The sequence below is a fragment of the Osmerus eperlanus genome, chromosome 2 (assembly GCF_963692335.1).
Source record: "Osmerus eperlanus chromosome 2, fOsmEpe2.1, whole genome shotgun sequence".
NCBI lineage: Eukaryota > Metazoa > Chordata > Actinopteri > Osmeriformes > Osmeridae > Osmerus > Osmerus eperlanus.
Genome location: NC_085019.1, coordinates 21,087,890 through 21,108,921, shown reverse-complemented (window position 1 = coordinate 21,108,921; position 21,032 = coordinate 21,087,890). Strand labels below are relative to the sequence as shown.

Here is a 21,032-nt window from a genome sequence, read left to right as displayed (position 1 = left end):
GGGCAGAATACAGACGCCATGATCCCAGCCAACAGACTGACCAAATCCAAATAAAGCATATTTAATTACGTTTTCAAGTGTAACTTCTATTTAACACAAATATGGTAAGCTAGGTACGGAAATTCTAGTTTGCAACATGTTTAGAGACCGTCTTTATACAAAGATTTTGTTTCTCACTACCTCAGAGTTTGTGTTAAGACGGCTTCCCTCCACACCAGACTAATTTCAGCATGATTACATCTATGATTGTCACACAGGCAAATGAGTCATACTAAAGACAAGTCTTGTGACTTTGACGAGAAGATTAACTTAGATTTATTGTAGACAAAAGTTGGGTGATTTGGTTGTAAGAAATGTATGAACAAGTTATTCAGTAGGGCCGGAACTTCCTCTGTGCTCTAAGCAAAGCGATTCTCTGCTTGTCCTCTTCAAACTTTTTCCTCAATTCTGCAATGTCTGGAAAAATAAATAGAAAAGGTTTACAGAACCATAAAATATTTCCTTTAAAGACCACAGTAAGTCAGTGATTTACGATTACGTAACTGCCAGTTTATAGCGCTGCGTTCCGAAGATGTTACCGCGACAACTTACGTTCTTTCTGCGTGTTCCTGTGCTGCCAGGTGTAAAAGTTGACCAGCTCCTTCCTCTTCCTCTTCCTGGTTTCTTTATGCAAAGCCCTCTGGTTTGCCATCTCGCTGTGGGGGCGGGCCTTGACGCCGCGGCTTCCTCTCGTGACCTTCACCCAGCCCTCCTCATCCTCCTGTTGCTCCTCCGCCTCTTTCTTCTTACGCTCTGCCTCCTGAGAGAAGAAACCACGTCAGACACGGGTCTCTCTGCTACCTTGAGGCGATCAATGAGTTCAGGACTGGAGATTCAAACCCTGCAGTCAGACCGAAGATCTCTTACCTCCTCTTTTCTCTTGTCATAGCCCTGCAGGAAGGAGTCCACTACTTTCTGTAGTTTGTCCGGCTGAATTAACGCCTCTCTGTACTGGTCAACCCATTCTGTTAAATAAATATGTAAAAACGTGTTTTGTTACTAGAAAAGGGGATGTACACGTTGATTATAGATGTACTTAAAAAAACGGACACTAAGTAAAAGGGGCGCTGCTTTGTACGCACTCTGTATGCCTGTTTTCACTGGCTGCTGCTCTGTGGAGACGACCAATGGGACGTCATGGGGGTGGGACTTGGCTGCTGCTATACTGCTGGCGTTGTCGAAAACAACATAACCCACTTTGAACCCCTGGAAGAAATGAAGAAAGAAGGTGGCAAATATTGATCAAGACAGCCCTCGTCTGTTCTTTTGGTGCAGTGTGTTGTCCTGTGTGCATGTTTTAATAAAGTGAAGGCACAACAATGTAAGAATGAGATAAACTGACGCAGGATAGCCTACAAAACAAGCTGGATTTTCAATATGGCCATCATCGTCAGTGTCATGATTTATTTCGAAACGTGCCTGCTTCTGTGCTGGTGTGAAATACTTGGACAGCTTGGGCCCGGTGTGCTCTGAGGAGCCTGGCTTGTCCCTCAGCTCCACAGACTTAACAGGGCCGAACTGAGAGAACAGCTCCTTCACGATTAGCTGGCGGACAGACAAAGGCAAAGGTAGGTTTGGAATGTACAGAAACGTTTTCCATGGAAAATGATACGTTTAGTCACGGCTCCCTTTTGGAAGGGGATATTGGCAAAGACTAGCGCATCATTCATGCTCTTGTAGTCAACAGTTGTGCTGGTGGAGTGGAGACACATCTATACAGACGGGAAATAGCTACCTCTGAACAATATGGAGGAATGTTGATGGCAAACAGTGTTTTGTCGAGAGGTCTTTGTGAAGTCTTCTCCGCTCGCACTTTGTGCTCCTTAACAAACACGCTGTGGCGCGCAGCGCTGTCAGGACTGTACTGCAGGGACAATACTGAAAGACACCAGGTGGACAGTTAAGCACAAAACACACCTCTGGATCAGCAAGAGAACAAATTAAATCAACTTCTAAACGCTGCAGATGACACATTTTGAATGAATGATCAAGTTACGGACATCCATTAACAGACGACATCCAAAACAGAAAAAGGGTCCGGCTAGCCTAGCTCTATATCTTACATCCTTTCAGCATTATGTTTACACCGGAAAACGGTAATACGACCACAAACTATGAGAAAATTGAAGGCGTTTTTCAGCCAAGCATGAGCCGCTGTAAAACAAAAACAATTTAAATAAATAATCAAATGTAATAGTTACCAGTAAATCCTCCTGGAATAATGCAAGCCTGGCTGGCATGTTTCGTCTTGGACGGCGCCATCTTTGTTGTGAACTTTCACACAGGAAGTACAATGACATCTGGTCTGCGGTTCCTGTTTGAATCTACTGCGTACTGTCTAAAGTAAACTCAATGCTTTTCTGTTAAAATGTTTGACCGTAAAACGTCACAAAATCTATAATTTTAACCATTGTAAACTTCACCAAATGTTTGTCATATGGTAATTCAAGCACAGTACACCAATGTTATCCATAATGTATTTAACAAACATTTCAAATAAGAATCTGACACGTTTTCTTTACAAAGCGACATATTTAATGCCGGAAAAATCACTTTTACAGAGATCTGTCCTCACTACCATATCTTCCTTATGACGGACATACACAGCAGTAGTAGAAAGAGTAATTTACTGACAGTTGTTCAACATAAATTTGAGAGGAAACTTGCATGACTTCTACAACTGCTCCAACACCGATCACCAAGTCAAATAACAATCACAAAATAAGGACAGGACCATTTGAGTGCCACGAAGCAGCGGAAGATGGCAAACCAATGACCAGAGTTATGATATACAAGCATTTGTACAGTTATGTTTAAACTCAACAAAAGTGGCTTTACACCCAGTAACATTTGGCTGTGTACCGATCTTGTTGCTTGTGGTTTCACGGTGGGGAGGTAAGTCAAAGAGAGGGTCTACGTCCAAAACAATCATGATTTCTAAAAGAATGGCGTTCAATGTGAACTAGCTGAACAGGGAACGAAAACCATGTGACCAAAAATTGAAATTACTTAAAAAAAAAAAAATCCCCAACGACAACTTTATATTTCTCCTTCCCTCCAAAATGTATTACAACTATAAAACGACAAAAACCCAGCTCAGCCCCAAGTTGGTCCATTCAGGGTTACACACATGAATAAAACAATAGGGAGTTGCAGCTCTGAAAACCAAAATGACCGGATCGACTGTTTCAAAGCTATGGATGATGGACCAGAATGTGGGTTTATTGGGGTACTATATGTCCGTATTTTGCACAATTACTGGTTTACCGTCTTTGCGCCAGTTGGTGTACTTGGAAAGAAAATAATCAAATGCAAAAATAAAAAGAACAAAAAACAAATAGTTTGGGAAGTGTGTGCATACGGAGCATGTTTCAGAACATTTCATGGGATCTGAGAGTGAATGTCGCCGTCTGCGTTTGGGCTGCGACGCTAAACCGTGTTATTACTGTGTTATATCTTGATACGGAAGGCGGTGGCTTGTGAGCTGGACTCGGTGGTGGAGGTGGACTGGGTGGTGGACTTGAACAAGGCCTTGAGGATGGTCTGAGGGTCCACCTCCGGGGTGGGCTGGGAGGAGGCCGGACGGCCCCCGGGGCGGGACAGGGAGGCTGGGAGGCCGTCTTTCCTGGCTCCGCCGCTGCCGGGAGTATCACTCAACCTCCTGAGAGAGAGAGGGGGAGAGAGAGAGAGAGGTAGAGAGAGACAGAGAGACAGAAGGGGGGAGAAAGAGACAGAGAGAGGGGGGGAGAGAGAAAGAGAAGGGGGGGGAGACAGAGAGAGAGGGGGGGAGAGAGAGGGGGTGGGGAGAGGGAGACAGGTGGGGTTCACATATTTAAAATCCAATATCCAATTCCAAACAGAGGGAAGGTGACAGAAGTCAGGAGACAGAAAAAGAAACTTACAAAAGAATGGGCTGGTCTGATGTGATGACATTTCCCTGCATGTGAAGATTGCACTTCATTGGCTGGCCTGGTGAGCAAAAAGCAAAAGGAGATTGACCACAACATACTCAAACTGGTCACATGTACAAAGTACTGTTCTTAGTTCTAATAAACAGCTCTGCATGATTAAACGTATGAAATAATACATTTACATTTAGTCATTTAGCAGACGCTCTTATCCAGAGCGACTTACAGTAAGTACAGGGACATTCCCCCGAGGCAAGTAGGGTGAAGTGCCTTGCCCAAGGACACAGCGTCAGTTGGCATGACCGGGAATCGAACTGGCAACCTTCGGATTACTAGCCCGATTCCCTCACCGCTCAGCCACCTGACTCCCTGTCAATCATACAATCATATCTGCCCTCCCCGTGCATAAGAGCCTTTAGTCCTTATGTGGGTCAGCATTGTGGATCCCAGTAGTGGTACTCTGGGGCCACGTAAAGGCCTTCCCTCCTGCCACCGGCACTCACCGTCCAAGCAGCGGTTATTGTACTTCCTGTAGGCGCTCACGGCGTCCTCCTTCCGCACAAACACCACCTCCGCCACGCCCACCTTCACCAGCCGCGCTCGCTTCAAGGCCCCGCACACGCAGAACAGCTCCTGTGGACGGATGAACGGACACAAATGAATAAAAGGTGAGTTGGCCGGGATGACTCTTCAATCCTCGGCAGGCCTGCTGCTGGTGCAGGGAGCCTCGGTGACATGCATCTAAAGGAGGAGAGGAGCTGAGCGTGAGGGAGGGGAGAGGAGCTGAGTGTGAGGGAGGGGAGAGGAACTGAGCGTGAGGGAGGGGAGAGGAACTGAGCGTGAGGGAGGGGAGGGGGGGGGGAGAGACGCCCCTGAGCGTGAGGGAGGGGAGAGGAACTGAGCGTGAGGGAGGGAGGGCTCGGCTCACCACTATGTCCTCCTCTGTGACGCGCGGGTGCAGGTTGTTCACCGTGATCTTGGTTCCTTCCAGAGGACTGAAGGAAGGCTGGGAAGAGGGAAAACAAGAAGCACACCGGTCAAACTCGCCTGCTCGATCACTACGGGGGACATCTGAGCGGGAAGGAACCCAAAAAAACGTGGCTTCATCTAAGCAAGCGAGCACAGGTGATGCACAGGAAAAGCCAAGCTGGATTTTACACCGACACAGCATCAGAAAATCACACACCTAGGAAGGTGAGTCAGGTGGCTGAGCGGTTAGGGAGTCGGGCTAGTAATCTGAAGTTTACCGGTTCGATTCCCGGCCGTGAAAAATGACGTTGTGTCCTCGGGCAAGGTACATCACTGTACTTGCCTCGGGGGGAATGTCCCTGTACTTACTGTACGTCGCTCTGGATAAGAGCGTCTGATAAATGACTAAATGTAAATGTAAGATCACCATAGCCTGTATCCCTCTTCTAGTATGGCAAAACAAGACATGCTCTTTTGCTCCGCCCCCCCCCCCCCCCCCCTACAGTCTCCAACATCCTACCCCAGTCTGTAGCCAGCCCTCCTCTGTGGTAGTCACCGCTGGTGACCTTATGCAAGAGTGACGCAACGGTGACTGTGGAGAGCCGGAGGGCACCAGAGCCAGGGAGGCATGCTGGTGTCGGGACACTGACCTGGGGGGGCGTGGGCGGGGAGCTGGCCTCCCGGGGTGCCGTGGCCTGCTGGAGGGTCCTGGAGACGGGCTGGGAGGCAGCGGCGGCGGCCACAGGCCTGGAGGCGGCCCCCGCGCTGGGGGTGGGCCTGGTGGCGGCCACGGGGACCGGGGCCCGGGGGGCGGTGTAGGCGTCGTTCTTCACCACCTTGGTGATGGGGGCGGACATGGAGAACGTGGAGCCCAGGGTGCCAGGCTGACGGGGGGAGGGGAGGACAGGAGTCAGCGGTGTATGGAGGGTGTTGACGCGATACATTTATTCACTCATGTCCCCAAAGGGCAAATGGTTCTGCAGCAAGACCGGCATACAGACAAAACAATTCATGGCACACGTAAAAAAAACACCATGAAAAAAATTAATAAATACAAAACAGCAAACATCCCCACTAGCTACTACCCCTGCTCCCCCTCCATACCCACATGTAACAGAGAAATAGCAGTGGGAATGATAGGCTACTGCAGTGTGTGTGTGTGAGAGAGAGATGGGCTGAAACGCACTACTGAAATGTAGAGGCATTAACAGTGCGGCTGCTCACCCGTGACTGCAGCACATTGTTGGTCGTGATCTTCATCTGTTTGTTGAGGATTATGTCCTCATTGCCTGAAAGAGACTGAGAAAGGGGGGGGGGGGGGGACAAGACAACAACTGTAAAATCACTGCGGGATGTGAAAACGAATCTACAGGTGTGACCTTGTTGGGAGAACCTCTTAGTGTGGGTAGGGTGAGGAAAAACACAAACGCATCTTGGCTTTACCTCGGCTCCCCTGCTCGGCATGTTGACACGGACACCGCTCGACATTCCTACGGGCCTTTGCTGCGGACGGAGACGAGGGCATTAACATCGGGCACTGAGCAGTAACACCATTACGGTGCCTATCCACTACAGTGGAGCGGGCGGCGCATCGGCTTCCAATTCATTGTCAATGAAACCGGGCGTTGGCGCTCCCACAATGCCCTACGCAAGCGTCAACGCCCAGTTTCATTGAAAAATGAATTGGAGGCCGACGTGCCGCCCGCTCCGCTGTAGTGGACACGCGCCGTTACCCTTCTCCTTCACCTCTTCTAAGAGTCTGTTCATTCTAACAGCGTTTCAAGATCTGGGTTGAAGCTCGGGGGCCTGTATCCACTAAGCATCTCAGGGTAGGAGAGCTGAACGACCACAAGTGGCTCTCTGGATCATCTACGAGATCGGTGAGGCCGAGAGGGAACTCCGCGAGCCAAGTTCATTTCCGAGGTACATTGTTAGAGAAACGAAGGATGTAACCTTTATATTGCATGAAAAGAACACTGTGTGGAAATATTTCCTACCTAATAATGGATTATGAAAACTGCTCTGGCGTGCAAGATAGATATGAAACACTCAAGGCCTTCCTCCCAGTTTCATCCACAACCCGTGAAAAAACAATGTTAGTTCCTTGAGCTAAATATCACCCCTTAGGTAGAATACTATCATAAGCTAGACAGGTGCTATGCAGGGGAGGAGAATTCTCACCAATGTTGTATAAATAATCATGCATGAAGACTAGATTTTAGACAACTCTGAACCGAGTCAGACTTGTCTCCTTGCTGGCAAGAATACAACTTTTGGACGTTCTTTGAACCTGACGACTCTGTGCACTTCCTGAGAAAGATTGACCTAACACACATTGATAAAAACAACAATTGGCGACCAAAGTGCCGCGCTACTAGATCAGCATTCTCCCCTCCGTTAGGTCACAACAAGCGTGCATCCTCCAAATTCCCTTCAGGGCCAGTCGTCAGCCCACCTGGATGGTTTTGGTAATCTTCAGAGGCGGGATCGCCGCTCCCTGGGCCGGCCCCCCGAAGCTCCTCTTCAGGCTCAGCCTATCGCGGGCGTCCATCAGCCTGGCGGGGACGCCCCCCGCTTGCAGCGTCAGCCCTCGGGTGTTCAGCCCTTGCGGGCCGGGGCTGAACTGCCTGGCGTTGCCGTTATTGGTGGCGGCGGCGTGGATCTGGATCTGCTGCATGTGGGCGTGTAGGTGGGCTGCCGGGCCCGCTTGTACCGTCTGCGGCGCCAGCTGGAAGGGGTTCTGGCCCTGTTTGCGCGAGTTGATCATCTGGCGGGCGTCCTGGACCCCGCCCCCGGACCCGCCCCCCCGGCCGCCGCGGATTTTGAAGCGGGCGTCTTTCTGGCCGATCTTCTGTCGGGCGTCCGTCACCTGGAACCCTGTGGAGAACGGGAGGGGGGCGGAGGTAACGAAGAGGGGTTAGAGAAGCAGACTCCTATTTGAGAGATGCATTCAAACTTTAAATGGAGAGATTGTCATTCCCATCAAATGAACATTTACAGAATAACAAAACAATGACAATATGGGAATATGAAAAGATCTTCTGACATCCAGCTGAGAGAAGGATTTCAAGAAAACAAAATATATTTTGTGTATATAACGGATCTATCTAACGGAAGAAATGCATCATATCTCAAATTTACAAAACACTTTTTTCTTTCTCTAATTCACACTCCACAAACAAATCAGACTTGGCAATCCCTTCTGTAATAGATGCAAGGTATCACGCTACAAAACATGTTCAAACCAACAATTTTTAGAACGTGCATTTTGCATTTGCTCATTACCTTGACCGTTTTTCCATGGGCTGTTCAGAGTGAGACGACAGCGTAGATTAACCTACGTTTCTAATACTGCTATATTATAATCGTTACCACTTTTCTCAATGATCTTAACCCGCGGTTCGAAAGGTCAATTTTGTCATTACCTGCTCCTGCACCGCCACCAAGCCTTTGTCTGGCATCCCCCATCCCAATCTTCTGTCGGGCATCGAACGTCCTCCCAATTCCTCCTGCTCCCCTGCCGAACATAGTCCTGCGTTGGGAGTTAAGATCTGGTTAAGATTTCGGAGGTTACAACCGTCGTAACCATGGGGCGGAAACGTTAAGGCCTACCTCATTCAATAACACAATATTGTAGCTAGCTGGTCAGACACACATGACGCTTGCCTATGTTGCTTCGCATTAGCTACAATGGATTCACTAGCAATAACTAGCTAGATACTGTTGCTGTATTATGATTAGTAGCAGTTCTACTTAGCCTTACAGCTAGCTAGCTAACGTTACATTGACTGGTCACAACGTCTTTATCTAGCTACTACTACTAGTTTGGCTAGCTAACTTTGGCTACTGTAAGTTACGTAGCTCGGCCGTCTACTTTGACGGAGAACCAGCAAGCTAGCAAGAAGGCGTTTGTTGGTTTTGCTAGTATGAGTGCGTTAGGCGGCGAAGGACAAAACGGCACCAACGCACACCAATAGAGAGAGCTTGCAGCTGTTGCTAATATTGCTAGCAGTGCTAGCTAACACAAACACTGAACAGTCAGCCATCGATAACGTTAGCACTAGCTCATGAACTCGGTTTCCATGGGAGAGATTTTCATTTGCGATCGCTAAATTACATTTTTTTGCGTCTAATACGGGATAAATAATACACACATTCAGCAATATGTACCTTTTCACAGTGGGTCCTTTGGTGTTCAATCCGCGTCGGCGTATCACTTCGTCTAAAGATAAATCTGCCATCTTCTTTGACTAACTCATGCGCGTGCGTGACGAATAGTGAACGCGAGAAAACGAGAAGCAGCTATGGTAGCTGGGTTAGGTCAAATTAAAAAGGCATCAGCGATAATAAAACGTTTCACAAAAACACTTTATAAATATCCGTAGTCTTGTCTGTAAATATTGAAAGTTTTTTTTAAGCGACTTAATCAAATTACTATAGTGCGATGCAAAAATAAAATTTCAAGACAGTAAACTTAAGGCTTTTCGATTGCTTCTGACGTTGACATCAGTATCGATTGCTCTTTCCCGCAAGGACGTTAAGTCCTGTGACGTCAGTACTTCCCACAAACCTTTGCGCGTAAATAAACCTCAAAAAAATAATCTAAAACTCTATAAAATCTTACAGAAACGTGTTATAATCTTAACTATGCAACACATTTATGTAATTAGATGTTTTGCTTGTATAACTTCAGAAACGTGTTGATTACAGACTGATTCTTCTCACGGTTCACAATAACCGTTACCGTGTTTACCTGAGACCGACGTATAGTCTCCTCTGGAACCATCGATTGGTTATGCCTTAAACTGATGAGTAAGGAAAATAACGACGCGGGGTGACGCCCGTGTCCTCGTGTAACTTACGAGATAAATTTTTGAACGGGTAAAGGTCTGCCTGTTAGCGGTGACTCACCTACTTTGTGAGATGCCCTGCAGGGCTAGGATCTGCCCGACCCCATTACTGTGAAGAGAAATAGCAGAAAGAAATTAATGTGTAGGTCTCCCGTACTTCATGCTCTTCAACTGACTTGTGGAAAGTTGTTTGTGGCTCGTTCAACCTGTTAAAGGATCAATACTTAATGTATGTCAGTCTGTGCATTTTGGACCACAAGATGGCAGTAATGCAGGACTTGTTAGAGAGAAATCTGTTTCCACCTATCCCCCAGTGGAATCATTACTAATATAAAATAATGATACTTTGGGAGATCACCCATATTGGTGAAAATGTATGTATATTCAGTCATTAGCAATAAAACACAATTAAGGCAATAATTGTTATGTGGGAAGAGAAGACTAACTGAGCTACAAAATAGAACTCATAGTCCCAGAATGCAATTGCGCGCACAGTACAACACAACCATAGACTGCTAACAACCTCAGCCACATAGCGGGCATCACATCTGCACCTCGTCCGTCCATCGAACTATTAGAATTTGCAATGGCTGCTGCCCTCTCCCGTGCTCTGAAATTGCCAGGTCTGTATCTCAAACGGAAATATATATGGAATTGTTGTAGTCCTTTATATTGTCTTAATTGTCTACGGAGGTTCTCGGAATTTAGCCAACCATTCAGCCTCAGTCATTCGTCGTTCGTTGCTCAGATAGCTCACTCAGCTAACGGTATCATCTAGTTATTGATTATTACAGTTGCCTAAGACTCAAGTCATGCAGCGTTTTATGGTATTTCATTATTATCAAACTGGTTAGCTACAGTATACATGATTTCTCCACCTTGGTTGATGTTTGAAGGCGTAATGAAATGTAATGTACGAAACCGATGGCGCACGTTTAACACGTTAAGGACGTCACATCTGAAAGTTGTTTAACCATCTTCCCAGTTGTAATGACGTTACAGCTAATCACACTATAAAGCACCTGTATATCTAGATAGCCTAGATAAAGTAGTTTAAAAATATATATTTGAACGGACTCGGTCGCAGATGGGGATCATTCCGTTGCATGTAGAGATATTCTGACCCATTAACACAATGAAACAGTGCAGGAAATGAAAGCCACCCAGTTACTTACTACAGTGACACAAGCCCAGATCGACTGAAATGTTTATCATGGCTGGACAATGTTTAACCTGTGTTAGTCATTGGTGAATCGTGTGTGTTGCTTCTCTGCAGGGAAGAAGGGCTCAGAGCTGGGGGAGTACGACCCCCTCACTCAGGCCGACAGCGAGGACGAGAGCGAGGAGGACGACCTCGTGCTCAACTACCCCCGCAACGGGCTGGGCAGGGGCAACTGCATGGGCGCGGGGCCCTCCGAGCTACGGGGCGGCAGAGCGGGGAGGCTGGTGGGGGGCGAAGAGGAGGTGGAGGAGGAGGATGACGAGGAGGACGAGTGGAAGGAGCGCCTCCCGGGGAGATCCCGGCAGGAGAGGGAGGAGATGAAGGGCATGCAGTACTGGAGCCAGAGGGAGGCGGGCCGAGAGGGGGGACTGGAGGACAGAGGGGGCTCGGGGGGGGCGGGGGGGCCGGGGCTGGGCGTGGGCTCCGGGGCTGATCCAGATGGGAAGAAGGCCAAGAAGAGGGGCGCCATCAGAACGGCCTTCTTCCTCGTGCCTCTGGTCTGCGCTGTGCTGCTGGTGCTGCTGTGTGCGTTTCTGGTGCCTTGCCAGAAGGGAGATCTGGCCAAATGGCCGCAGTGGGAGAGACAGCTGGGGGAGGATGCAGGAGGTGAGAGACATGTGAAATGATGTACGAGGTGTGAGACGTGAAATGATGTAGGAGGTGAGAGACATGTGAAATGATGTAGGAGGTGAGACATGTGAAATGATGTAGGAGGTGTGAGACATGTGAAATGATGTAGGAGGTGAGAGACATGTGAAATGATGTAGGAGGTGAGACATGTGAAATGATGTACGAGGTGTGAGACATGTGAAATGATGTAGGAGGTGAGAGACATGTGAAATGATGTACGAGGTGTGATACATGTGAAATGATGTAGGAGGTGAGAGACATGTGAAATGATGTAGGAGGTGAGACATGTGAAATGATGTAGGAGGTGTGAGACATGTGAAATGATGTAGGAGGTGAGAGACATGTGAAATGATGTAGGAGGTGAGACATGTGAAATGATGTACGAGGTTTGAGACATGTGAAATGATGTAGGCGGTGAGAGACATGTGAAATGATGTAGGTGAGACATGTGAAATGATGTAGGAGGTGTGAGACATGTGAAATGATTTACGAGGTGTGAGACATGTGAAATGATGTACGAGGTGTGAGACATGTGAAATGATGTAGGAGGTGAGAGACATGTGAAATGATGTAGGAGGTGAGAGACATGTGAAATGATATAGGAGGTGTGAGACATGTGAAATGATGTAGGAGGTGAGAGACATGTGAAATGATGTAGGAGGTGAGACATGTGAAATGATGTAGGAGGTGTGAGACATGTGAAATGATGTAGGAGGTGAGAGACATGTGAAATGATGTAGGAGGTGAGACATGTGAAATGATGTAGGAGGTGTGAGACATGTGAAATGATGTAGGAGGTGTGAGACATGTGAAATGATGTAGGAGGTGTGAGACATGTGAAATGATGTAGGCGGTGAGAGACATGTGAAATGATGTAGGAGGTGAGACATGTGAAATGATGTAGGAGGTGTGAGACATGTGAAATGATTTACGAGGTGTGAGACATGTGAAATTATGTACGAGGTGTGAGACATGTGAAATGATGTAGGAGGTGAGAGACATGTGAAATGATATAGGAGGTGTGAGACATGTGAAATGATGTAGGAGGTGAGAGACATGTGAAATGATGTAGGAGGTGAGACATGTGAAATGATGTAGGAGGTGTGAGACATGTGAAATGATGTAGGAGGTGAGAGACATGTGAAATTATGTAGGAGGTGAGACATGTGAAATGATGTAGGAGGTGTGAGACATGTGAAATGATGTAGGAGGTGTGAGACATGTGAAATGATGTAGGAGGTGTGAGACATGTGAAATGATGTAGCAGGTGTGAGACATGTGAAATGATGTACGAGGTGTGAGACATGTGAAATGATGTAGGAGGAGAGAGACATGTGAAATGATGCAGGAGGTGTGAGACATGTGAAATGATGTAGGAGGAGAGAGACATGTGAAATGATGCGGGAGGTGTGAGACATGTGAAATGATGTAGGAGGTGTGAGACATGTGAAATATATTTCAAAATCCAGACCTTTTCTTTAGCCAAAACTGTACAGGCCTGCCTAAAACCTCAGATAGATTACTGACTATAGAGAAGGATTAAGGAGATAAGTCTGGAGGTAAACACTAGGCCAAGTCAGTGCTTTTGTTTGCTGACTGAGGTAGATGCAGAAAGATTTGACATGACAGTGACTAGACACTGCTTGTATTATCATGATGACGCAATAACAGGTTTGTCACAATACACACCCAGGCCTTATACTCAATCTTATTGGGATATTCTCAACCCCCCCCAAAAAAGAAAGAAAAATACCCGTTTTACTTCATGTCAGTGTTTCCAATTTCACTAGCTTCGGTAGCCATGATTATTTGCAGGTTGATAACAGACTGAACAAGAATAGACATTTTGACAGACCTCACAATTAAAACCTAGGTCAGAACAGCTCGAGAGAAAGGATGTGTAGAACAATATAGAGACAGAGAACATCTGGAATCCCGTGTGAAGCATGTGGGCGAACACACTCCCTTGTACTCACGATCAGGCTCTCGTGGTCAACACACAACCCTTAGTTGACAAAGATGCATTGGACCGATTTGAAGGAATGACTAGCTTCGAGGAACACCATTTTCATTAGAAACACACAATTTTTCCCCCTCAAATATTGTGTTGTCATTTTGGAGTGTAACGGGTGTGGTTGTGTCGACCCAGGTGTCACCCTCTCTCCCCTGGCGCTGTGGGACGTGGACGGGGACTCGGTGGAGGACGTGTTGGTGGGGGTCACGGAGAGGAGCAACGACACCCAGGCCTCCACCTCCTCTGCTGGGAACAACAAAGGTAAGCGTTGACCCCCCATGGTTGTCTAGAAGTCACATTTTCTGGGGTTCCCTATCCATTCAATGGTGTTGGCCTCGCGGGAAATACATGAGAAGCGTTTTTAGGCAGAGGTTGAGGCAAAACACTGAAGCCCACCCCGGTTGGCTCATGTTGGGCAAAACGTGTTGGGGCGCACCGCCGCCGAAGACACATTCCTATCCTGCTGTTTTTCTCGTCGGACCTAAGGTCCTACAGGTTGTGTGTGTGTCTTCGCTTTTCTCGGCTGTCCTCTTCTTGTGTTGTTCCCCGCGCTCCACTGTCTGCATACCCGCCGCAGGGATCTATCAGGGATTATGCAATATTAATCCCCATAGCTAATCCGGTTTGGGCAAGTCATCCCGATGCTGAGCCAAGCAGTTTGTGACACGCGCTGATCCCGATTCACCTCTCGTCGTTCTTTTCATTCCTATTTTAATCTATATGTCTGTCTGTCTGTCTGTTCGTGCTGCATCACACTTCCTGTTTGTCTCACCCCTCTCCTCCCCTCTCCCCCCCTCCCTGTCGTACCCCAAGTCCACAGCGTGGTGGCGCTGTCTGCGCTCAGCGGCCAGGTGCTGTGGCGGAGGGGCCTGCGGGAGCCCGCCGTGTCCGTGCAGTGCGGCCTGCAGTACGAGGCCCACCCGGTCCCCTTGCCGGCGGGGGGCGCCGCCCTCAGGGCCTACCCCCAGACCGCCCCGCTCCTGTCCGGCCAGCGGGAGCAGGGGAGCGGGCCGGTGTGCCTCCTGATCGGCTCGCCTCACGTCACCGCGGTCAACAGCACCACGGGTCAGTGAAACGCCACGCACACACGACGACTGCTGGCGAGGTTCAGGCGAACTGGAAGGACGTTGGGATCGAGGTCATGGGTGATGAGGGAATTTGAGAGGTTGTGAAGCAAAACTTGTCGTTTGATTGTGGTACTTGAGGACTTCTCTCATTTTCAGGACCATACGTAGGCCTTGGGGTGTGTTTAGAGTTTGTGGCTCGGGAAAGCAAAGACCTTTGACCTTTACCCCCTGCCTTTGGGGTCATAGGAATGCAGACTTAATGGAGCCTGTGGAACAGATGGTTGCAGATAATCAATGTATAGATAGACTACCTTGTAACTGAAACCTAATTCCTAGTGATGTAATTTTATGGCTGGTCTTTGCCAAGTATAAAACTTGGGAAGGTCTGCGGCCATTAGGCAGAGAACCAACTCCTCTCCAGTGTCCATGCATAAATAAACTAGAGAAGGTACAATTTCTTGGGAAATTGTAGGGTGTGCTTGCTTGCGTCGGTTGCACAGGGGTCCGTTTTTAATGACATTTTTACAACTGATATTTCTGTATATTTTATATAAAAATACATACTTATTAATTATAAAGATTACATAGATTTAAAAGCATTTTTTTTTTTGCTGCTCATTTACAACTCAAAATACGAGTGAAGTGTAGAATGAAATAGATGTCTTCTCATTTCCCCTGCAAGAGGCAGCCTCATAGCTGAATCAAAATGAATACATTTGGTAGACCGGTGTAAAAAATTGACCTAATCTCTATGACTTAAACGTCCTTTTAAGTTTTTCCCTTCTCGTGATATTTTCAGGCATTTAGCCTATTCATATTGCATTCATTCATGAATAAAGAACCCCCTTTGAAGATTATTCTACGACGTTACCGGCAGAAGAAGATGGAATCGTGATTCAAACAGTACCATCTGCTAACTGAAAATATGCCCCCAAAAACGTAAATAAGCTTGACATTTATTTAGTGGAAAATCGCTTTCATAAAAAGCTCACTGGTAGCGATCATTGTCAGTAACAACGCCAAGTGCGATATAGCCCTGTGTGGAGAAGCTTCCCCGGGAAATTGTACTACTACGGTACAGTACTAGACTACAGCTACTGCTGTGTTTGTTCGTCTTGGTAGCGATTGCGTTGGTTGAATTGGATTCAACGTTCCGTTGTACGGTTTGGGCTGAAATTAATTATTTTCATGAACAGATCAAGTTTAGGCTGTGGCAATGAAGTTAAGGTTAGTAGTTACATAGACTTTTGGTTTAAGTAAGGGGAGTGCCGAACATGTTCTGTCGCCGTTTGACTTCCTACAGCTGTGTCGATGTTTTTGTAGTGTCTCGCGTAGGCTACAGCGTTGCAGTGAGCAACACTGGTTTGAAACCACGGGTAATGATAATTTCACCCACAAATCGTTTACTTGTAATGTAATGTCATAATAAATCCTACAACGAAAATGTATTTGTGAGGAATGTTTATTTTAACGATTGAAAACAGATGCATCATAGACCACTGTAGTATGTGTTGCCCGGGCAACAGAGGCTAATGTCATGATGCTAATACTTCCGAAAGTAGATGTACTTCCTTAATAAAATCAGCTTATATTGTACATTACACGTCACAATTGTGTGTCATATCACAAAGTAAAATTAGTAAATAGTTATCACCCTGGCCTCTTTGCTTGTGGCGTTTCTGCAGCTGCCTTGCAGTAAAGCTATAGTTAGCCTAGCTATCCCCCAAGTTAACAGATGCGAAACGAATGTTCTGCTACAGGTAGTCACGCGTGTTTTCGTGACGTTAGTGACGTAAATAGCGTCATTGACTGTGGCTAGCAAGTTAGCCACCGTTAGCTTCACTTTTCGCCACAAAAACTTAATTTCCACTTAAACCATACAACGGAACGTAAATCCCAATAGAAGCAACTCAATCGCTACCAAGATGAAACTTTTGACACATACGTTGTCTATGTAGGCCAAATATTGACTGAGTTTTAGGGGGGCAAAAAGAATAAAAAGAATAATAATAATATATATGTGAGATAACAAAGGTTGTGCCCTTGCCGAAGGCAAAGCACACCCAATAATAATATATATGTGAGAGAACAAAGGTTGTGCCCTTGCCGAAGGCAAAGCACACCCAATAAACCATAAATTGATTTTAATATTGCGTCCAGGAAGTCGACCATTATTGAACCACAACAGTGCTTCAATATGTTGTTATGACGTTATTAAGATGTAGTTGCCCCCCCCCCCCCCCCCCCCAGGTAAGGAGTTATGGACGGTCTCCCCAGGAGTGGTGGAGTCCCATGCCGTGTCCTTGCCAGATCTCCAAGGAGACACGGTGCCTGATCTACTGATAGCTACTCTCCCTGCCGACCAGGTACTGCTGGCCTCCTCCAGCCTCACTCTCATTCACAGCCTCTTCTCCAGCCTCACCCTCTTCCACAGCCTCTCCTCCAGCCTCACCCTCTTCCCACAGCCTCTCCTCCAGCCTCACCCTCTTCTACAGCCTCTCCTCCAGCCTCACCCTCTTCTACAGCCTCTCCTCCAGCCTCACTCTCATTCACAGCCTCTCCTCCAGCCTCACCCTCTTCTACAGCCTCTCCTCCAGCCTCACTCTAATTAACAGCCTCTCCTCCAGCCTCACCCTCTTCTACAGCCTCTCCTCCAGCCTCACTCTAATTCACAGCCTCTCCTCCAGCCTCACCCTCTTCCGCAGCCTCTCCTCCAGCCTCACCCCGTACACAGCCTCAGTTCCAGTCCACTCCCCCTCCACAGCCCCCTCCCAAACAGCCCTGGCCTCATCCCTCCTGTTCCCAGCCTAACCCCTTTCCCAAAGTCATTCCTGGTCTTTGCCAAACCAAACAAACCCTTAACTCTCCCCTTATGTTCTAGGTGTCTGACCTCTCATTGGTCTTGCTCTCCGGACTGACTGGCGCTCCGATTGGCCATCCAGTCACCTTTAACCTCACGGAGCAGGGCAAGCTGATTGGTCCCCTCCTTCATGAGACACAGATGGGAGCCTACTACATTCTGTTTGGACTAGGTGAGACTGGAACAAAAAACAATTTTGTCACACAAAACTGTTGACCTGTATCAGACAGTGGCGTTTCCACAGTTTTTTTAACAAGGAACAAACTCCCCAAAAAACTTTTTAAAGAACAGCCCCCCCCCCCAACATCTTCCCCATCCCCAGGCACCGTCGAGGCAGTCTCCCTCAGAGATATATACACTCAGGCTACTGGCAATACGCCCGTCTCTCCGGAGCTGAGCCTTAAGGACCCCGTCTGGGAGAAGCTGAAGAAAACCAACACGTCCTCACTTATTCACATTTCCAGGTAAGAGAGCTTTGCAATGAGGGCTGGTGCTTGTTTTCAGCACAGTACAGCCCCCTGCCCGCCTGCGCCCATGCCTTCTGTTGATTTAGCTCTCTTCAAAAAAACGTGTTTGTTCACAGAACAGGTTTTTTTCCGGTCGATCTCTGAGTTTCCCCGTGTCACGGTGGTGACTGTGGACTCAAGGAGACGTAAGCAGCCGCGTGCTTCTCTCTCCTCTTCTCCCAGGGGCCCTGAGCAGGTGCAGGTCCTGCTCCCCCTGGTGGCCGGGCTGTGTAACAACCACAACAACCTGGACGCCGCGTCCACCCTGAACTCCAGCCGCAGCGACTGGGTCCTGGTGTTGATTTCCAGCAGGCTGTCCAGCAGGCTGTCCGTGCTCAGGGAGATGGACGGACACACGCTGTGGTCCCTCGACTCCTCCTCCATCAGAGGGTGAGACGGGCAGAGAGGGGGCGGAGAGGGGGCGGGTGAGGGGGGGCGCAGGGGCGGCAGAAAGGACTGTGGAGGCCGGCTTAGAACAGGACAGACAGCTGAGGAATGTCTATAGTTAACTTGGATCTGTGTGTGTGTGTGTGATTGGGCACTGTCGCAGGACAATCCCGATTTTCCATCCTAATGAAGATTTTTTTTTACGTCTTTTTGGTACATTTTTGCATTGTGGCTGCATTGAGGCTGCATTGACTGTGACACAAGCAAGTCATAGCTTTAAGTTGACCTGGTTGTCTGGTTGTGTTGTCAGTCGCCCGGCCCCAGGCCAGTTCAACGATGACGGCATCCCTGATCTGCTGCTTCAGTCTGGGGATCACGGAGTCCGAAAGGTACCTTCTATCCCCGTTCAAGCTACAGCCATGAGAAGCAATCGGATTAATCCTATCAGATCTTTAAAATGTATTTTAGTGTATATTCTGCGAGCAGAAGTATGCTTAGAAAGCCAGATTGTGTGGGATTTCCTTCATTTGTCTGCTTTAAAGATTTATATACATATTTAATAAAACAACATTGTGGTGTTTACTTCGGTGTGTTTGAAGTACATTTTTGGTTCTGTCCAAATCCCCCGACCCCTGCCAGATCCAGGTGGTGGATGGAGCCAGTGGGCGTGGCCTATGGGCAGCAGAGTTTGTGTGTCCCGACCTCCATCTGGATGGCTCCTCTGTCACAACCACCTCCGGCCAATCAGCTTTCCTCTTCTGGGCCGGCGATCCCCTCAGAGTGGCCAAGAATATCACCAAGGCAACCGTGAGTCCTTGTGACACACCCGAGGAAGTGGACAGAGATGGATCTAATACAGTTTGTCAAATGCTTGTTTTGGTCTACCCGGCGCCGTGAAACCGACCGTGTCACTTCCTGTTTGGTTACCTCCAGGTGGCGCTAGCTGAGCCTGTAGTCAGGAAGCTCTACCTGCTGCATCCTGCATATCCCACAATCCTCCTGGAGCTGACCCACACCACAGACAAGGTGCTCACAGCAGCAGGTAATCACGTCACACTCAAGCAACTACTAGATGAAAAACAAACAGCTAGTTAACCATTGCAGATGTTAAACTGTGCCAACTGTTGCGCCTCTGATGAACAATGGTAAAATGAATCAGTAACAATTTGTAACATGAGTTATTAGTGGTTTGTAATTATTTGCAAGCTGGAAGTATTTATTCATTAAAAAGCAGGTAGAAATAGCCACACATACATTTAGCTCTTTCAGATGATTTGATTCCCGGTATCAGCTTAAGCTTTCTTTCATGTCAACAAATTCAAATGTGGATTACTCAACATGGAAAAGGGATGTGCCCACTCCACCTATCACCTTCTCTTCTCCTCCACAGTGACTTACGAGGAGCAGCAAAAAGACGCTTCCTACATCATCATCTCGTCTCGGCCCACCTCCAGCCCAGAGCCGGGGACTCAAGTAGTGAGGAGCCTGAGGCTGAGGTCTGCCATCGTGGCCGGGCAGATCGTGAGACTGGGGGGCGGCAGTAAGGGACCAGGCCCATTCAGACCTGGGGTGTTTGAGATCAACAAGTTCTTCCGGCACCTCTCCTTCAAACAGCATTAGGTCGCAAAGAGGCACTAAAGTCTGTTGATGTTGAAGAGGTGGACTAACTGGACCAATCCTATGGAGATCATACCTAAGTTATTCAACTATCTTTCACCATTAGTTACATGAGGAGCGCTTGAGTTGGGTTACATGTGAGAGTCACTCCAACGGAGGTAGTTCTAGGATGAAGGCCCCACAGATGAACACACTTTAACCTTTCGATCGTTCGATGCGTTCGACCCGGCAGAAATGCAACACTGCACATAGCTGCTGTGGTTGGTAAAGGTTCAGATGAGATTCCTTTCATGTTTACATTTCATATGTTCCCACTAATCAATTTATTGTCATACTTTATCTGCTGAGAATTTGTTAGATTTTTTATTTTTTAGGTTTTTATTTATTTATATAAATATACTTGATCTTGTATTTACATACAGGTATTTATTTATTGGATTCAAAGAGTTAGGAGGTAGAGTTTAAATCTCATTAAATGTAATGTATTTATTTTTTGGTGAGTCTATAAAGAAACAGTTTTCTTATATCTAGCTACTTAGTTAACTATACTTCTGGAGATCAAGTCCAATGAGTTAGAGAGAGTGAGATTGGGATACTGTTGCAATGGAAAATAAATTCGTTTATAATTGAGTTAATCCACATAATAATTTGCAGGTACCAAGGTCATTCCTTTATCTTTTACTTGCACTTTTTATGTACACTACTACTGACTATGATCTATTTAAGGCAGTGATCTTTCTTGCATTATATTGAAAGTCTGTAGATACTTTTGCCATTGTACAGTGTTTCCTTGTTAGCTTCGTTCATTTTAAGGACAGATGTGTGTAGTCTGCATATTTTACTATGCGCGTGCGACTGTAAATATTGCTGATAATTTGCCTGGAACACTTTCATCACAAAATAAACAATAACTCAAACTAATATGTCTATTTTATTGTCACCGTGCTACAAGGTAACTGGTTC

The 21,032-nt window shown here is 47.2% G+C and overlaps 3 protein-coding genes and 1 non-coding gene across 4 annotated transcripts; 2 read left to right on the top strand and 2 right to left on the bottom strand.

Moving 5' to 3' along the window:
• Positions 1 to 284: 284 nt before the first annotated feature.
• On the bottom strand, positions 285 to 2,362 carry rrp7a (ribosomal RNA processing 7 homolog A). Its single transcript, XM_062454009.1, has 7 exons — positions 2,241 to 2,362; positions 1,775 to 1,917; positions 1,459 to 1,584; positions 1,122 to 1,245; positions 907 to 1,004; positions 592 to 799; positions 285 to 456 (listed from the first exon to the last, which is right to left on the bottom strand). Exons 1-7 carry the CDS (start codon positions 2,299 to 2,301, stop codon positions 371 to 373), a joined length of 846 nt encoding a protein of 281 aa, XP_062309993.1. The 5' UTR covers positions 2,302 to 2,362; the 3' UTR covers positions 285 to 370.
• Positions 2,363 to 2,551: 189 nt separating this feature from the next.
• Positions 2,552 to 9,220, bottom strand: poldip3 (polymerase (DNA-directed), delta interacting protein 3). The gene is made up of 10 exons (XM_062454006.1): positions 9,087 to 9,220; positions 8,342 to 8,448; positions 7,372 to 7,793; positions 6,360 to 6,419; positions 6,141 to 6,215; positions 5,567 to 5,800; positions 4,876 to 4,953; positions 4,451 to 4,580; positions 3,942 to 4,008; positions 2,552 to 3,700 (listed from the first exon to the last, which is right to left on the bottom strand). The coding sequence occupies exons 1-10, from the start codon at positions 9,155 to 9,157 to the stop codon at positions 3,490 to 3,492; spliced, it is 1,455 nt and encodes a 484-aa protein (XP_062309990.1). The 5' UTR covers positions 9,158 to 9,220; the 3' UTR covers positions 2,552 to 3,489.
• Positions 9,221 to 9,711: 491 nt separating this feature from the next.
• On the top strand, positions 9,712 to 9,866 carry LOC134015878 (U12 minor spliceosomal RNA). Its single transcript, XR_009929295.1, has one exon. It is a non-coding gene; the product is annotated as a U12 minor spliceosomal RNA (small nuclear RNA).
• Positions 9,867 to 10,257: 391 nt separating this feature from the next.
• fam234b (family with sequence similarity 234 member B) lies at positions 10,258 to 20,984 on the top strand. Its single transcript, XM_062454002.1, has 12 exons — positions 10,258 to 10,389; positions 11,043 to 11,594; positions 13,768 to 13,893; positions 14,446 to 14,697; positions 16,950 to 17,065; positions 17,581 to 17,731; positions 17,882 to 18,023; positions 18,249 to 18,455; positions 18,763 to 18,841; positions 19,092 to 19,259; positions 19,386 to 19,494; positions 19,843 to 20,984. Exons 1-12 carry the CDS (start codon positions 10,353 to 10,355, stop codon positions 20,070 to 20,072), a joined length of 2,169 nt encoding a protein of 722 aa, XP_062309986.1. The 5' UTR covers positions 10,258 to 10,352; the 3' UTR covers positions 20,073 to 20,984.
• The last annotated feature ends 48 nt before the right edge of the window (positions 20,985 to 21,032 follow it).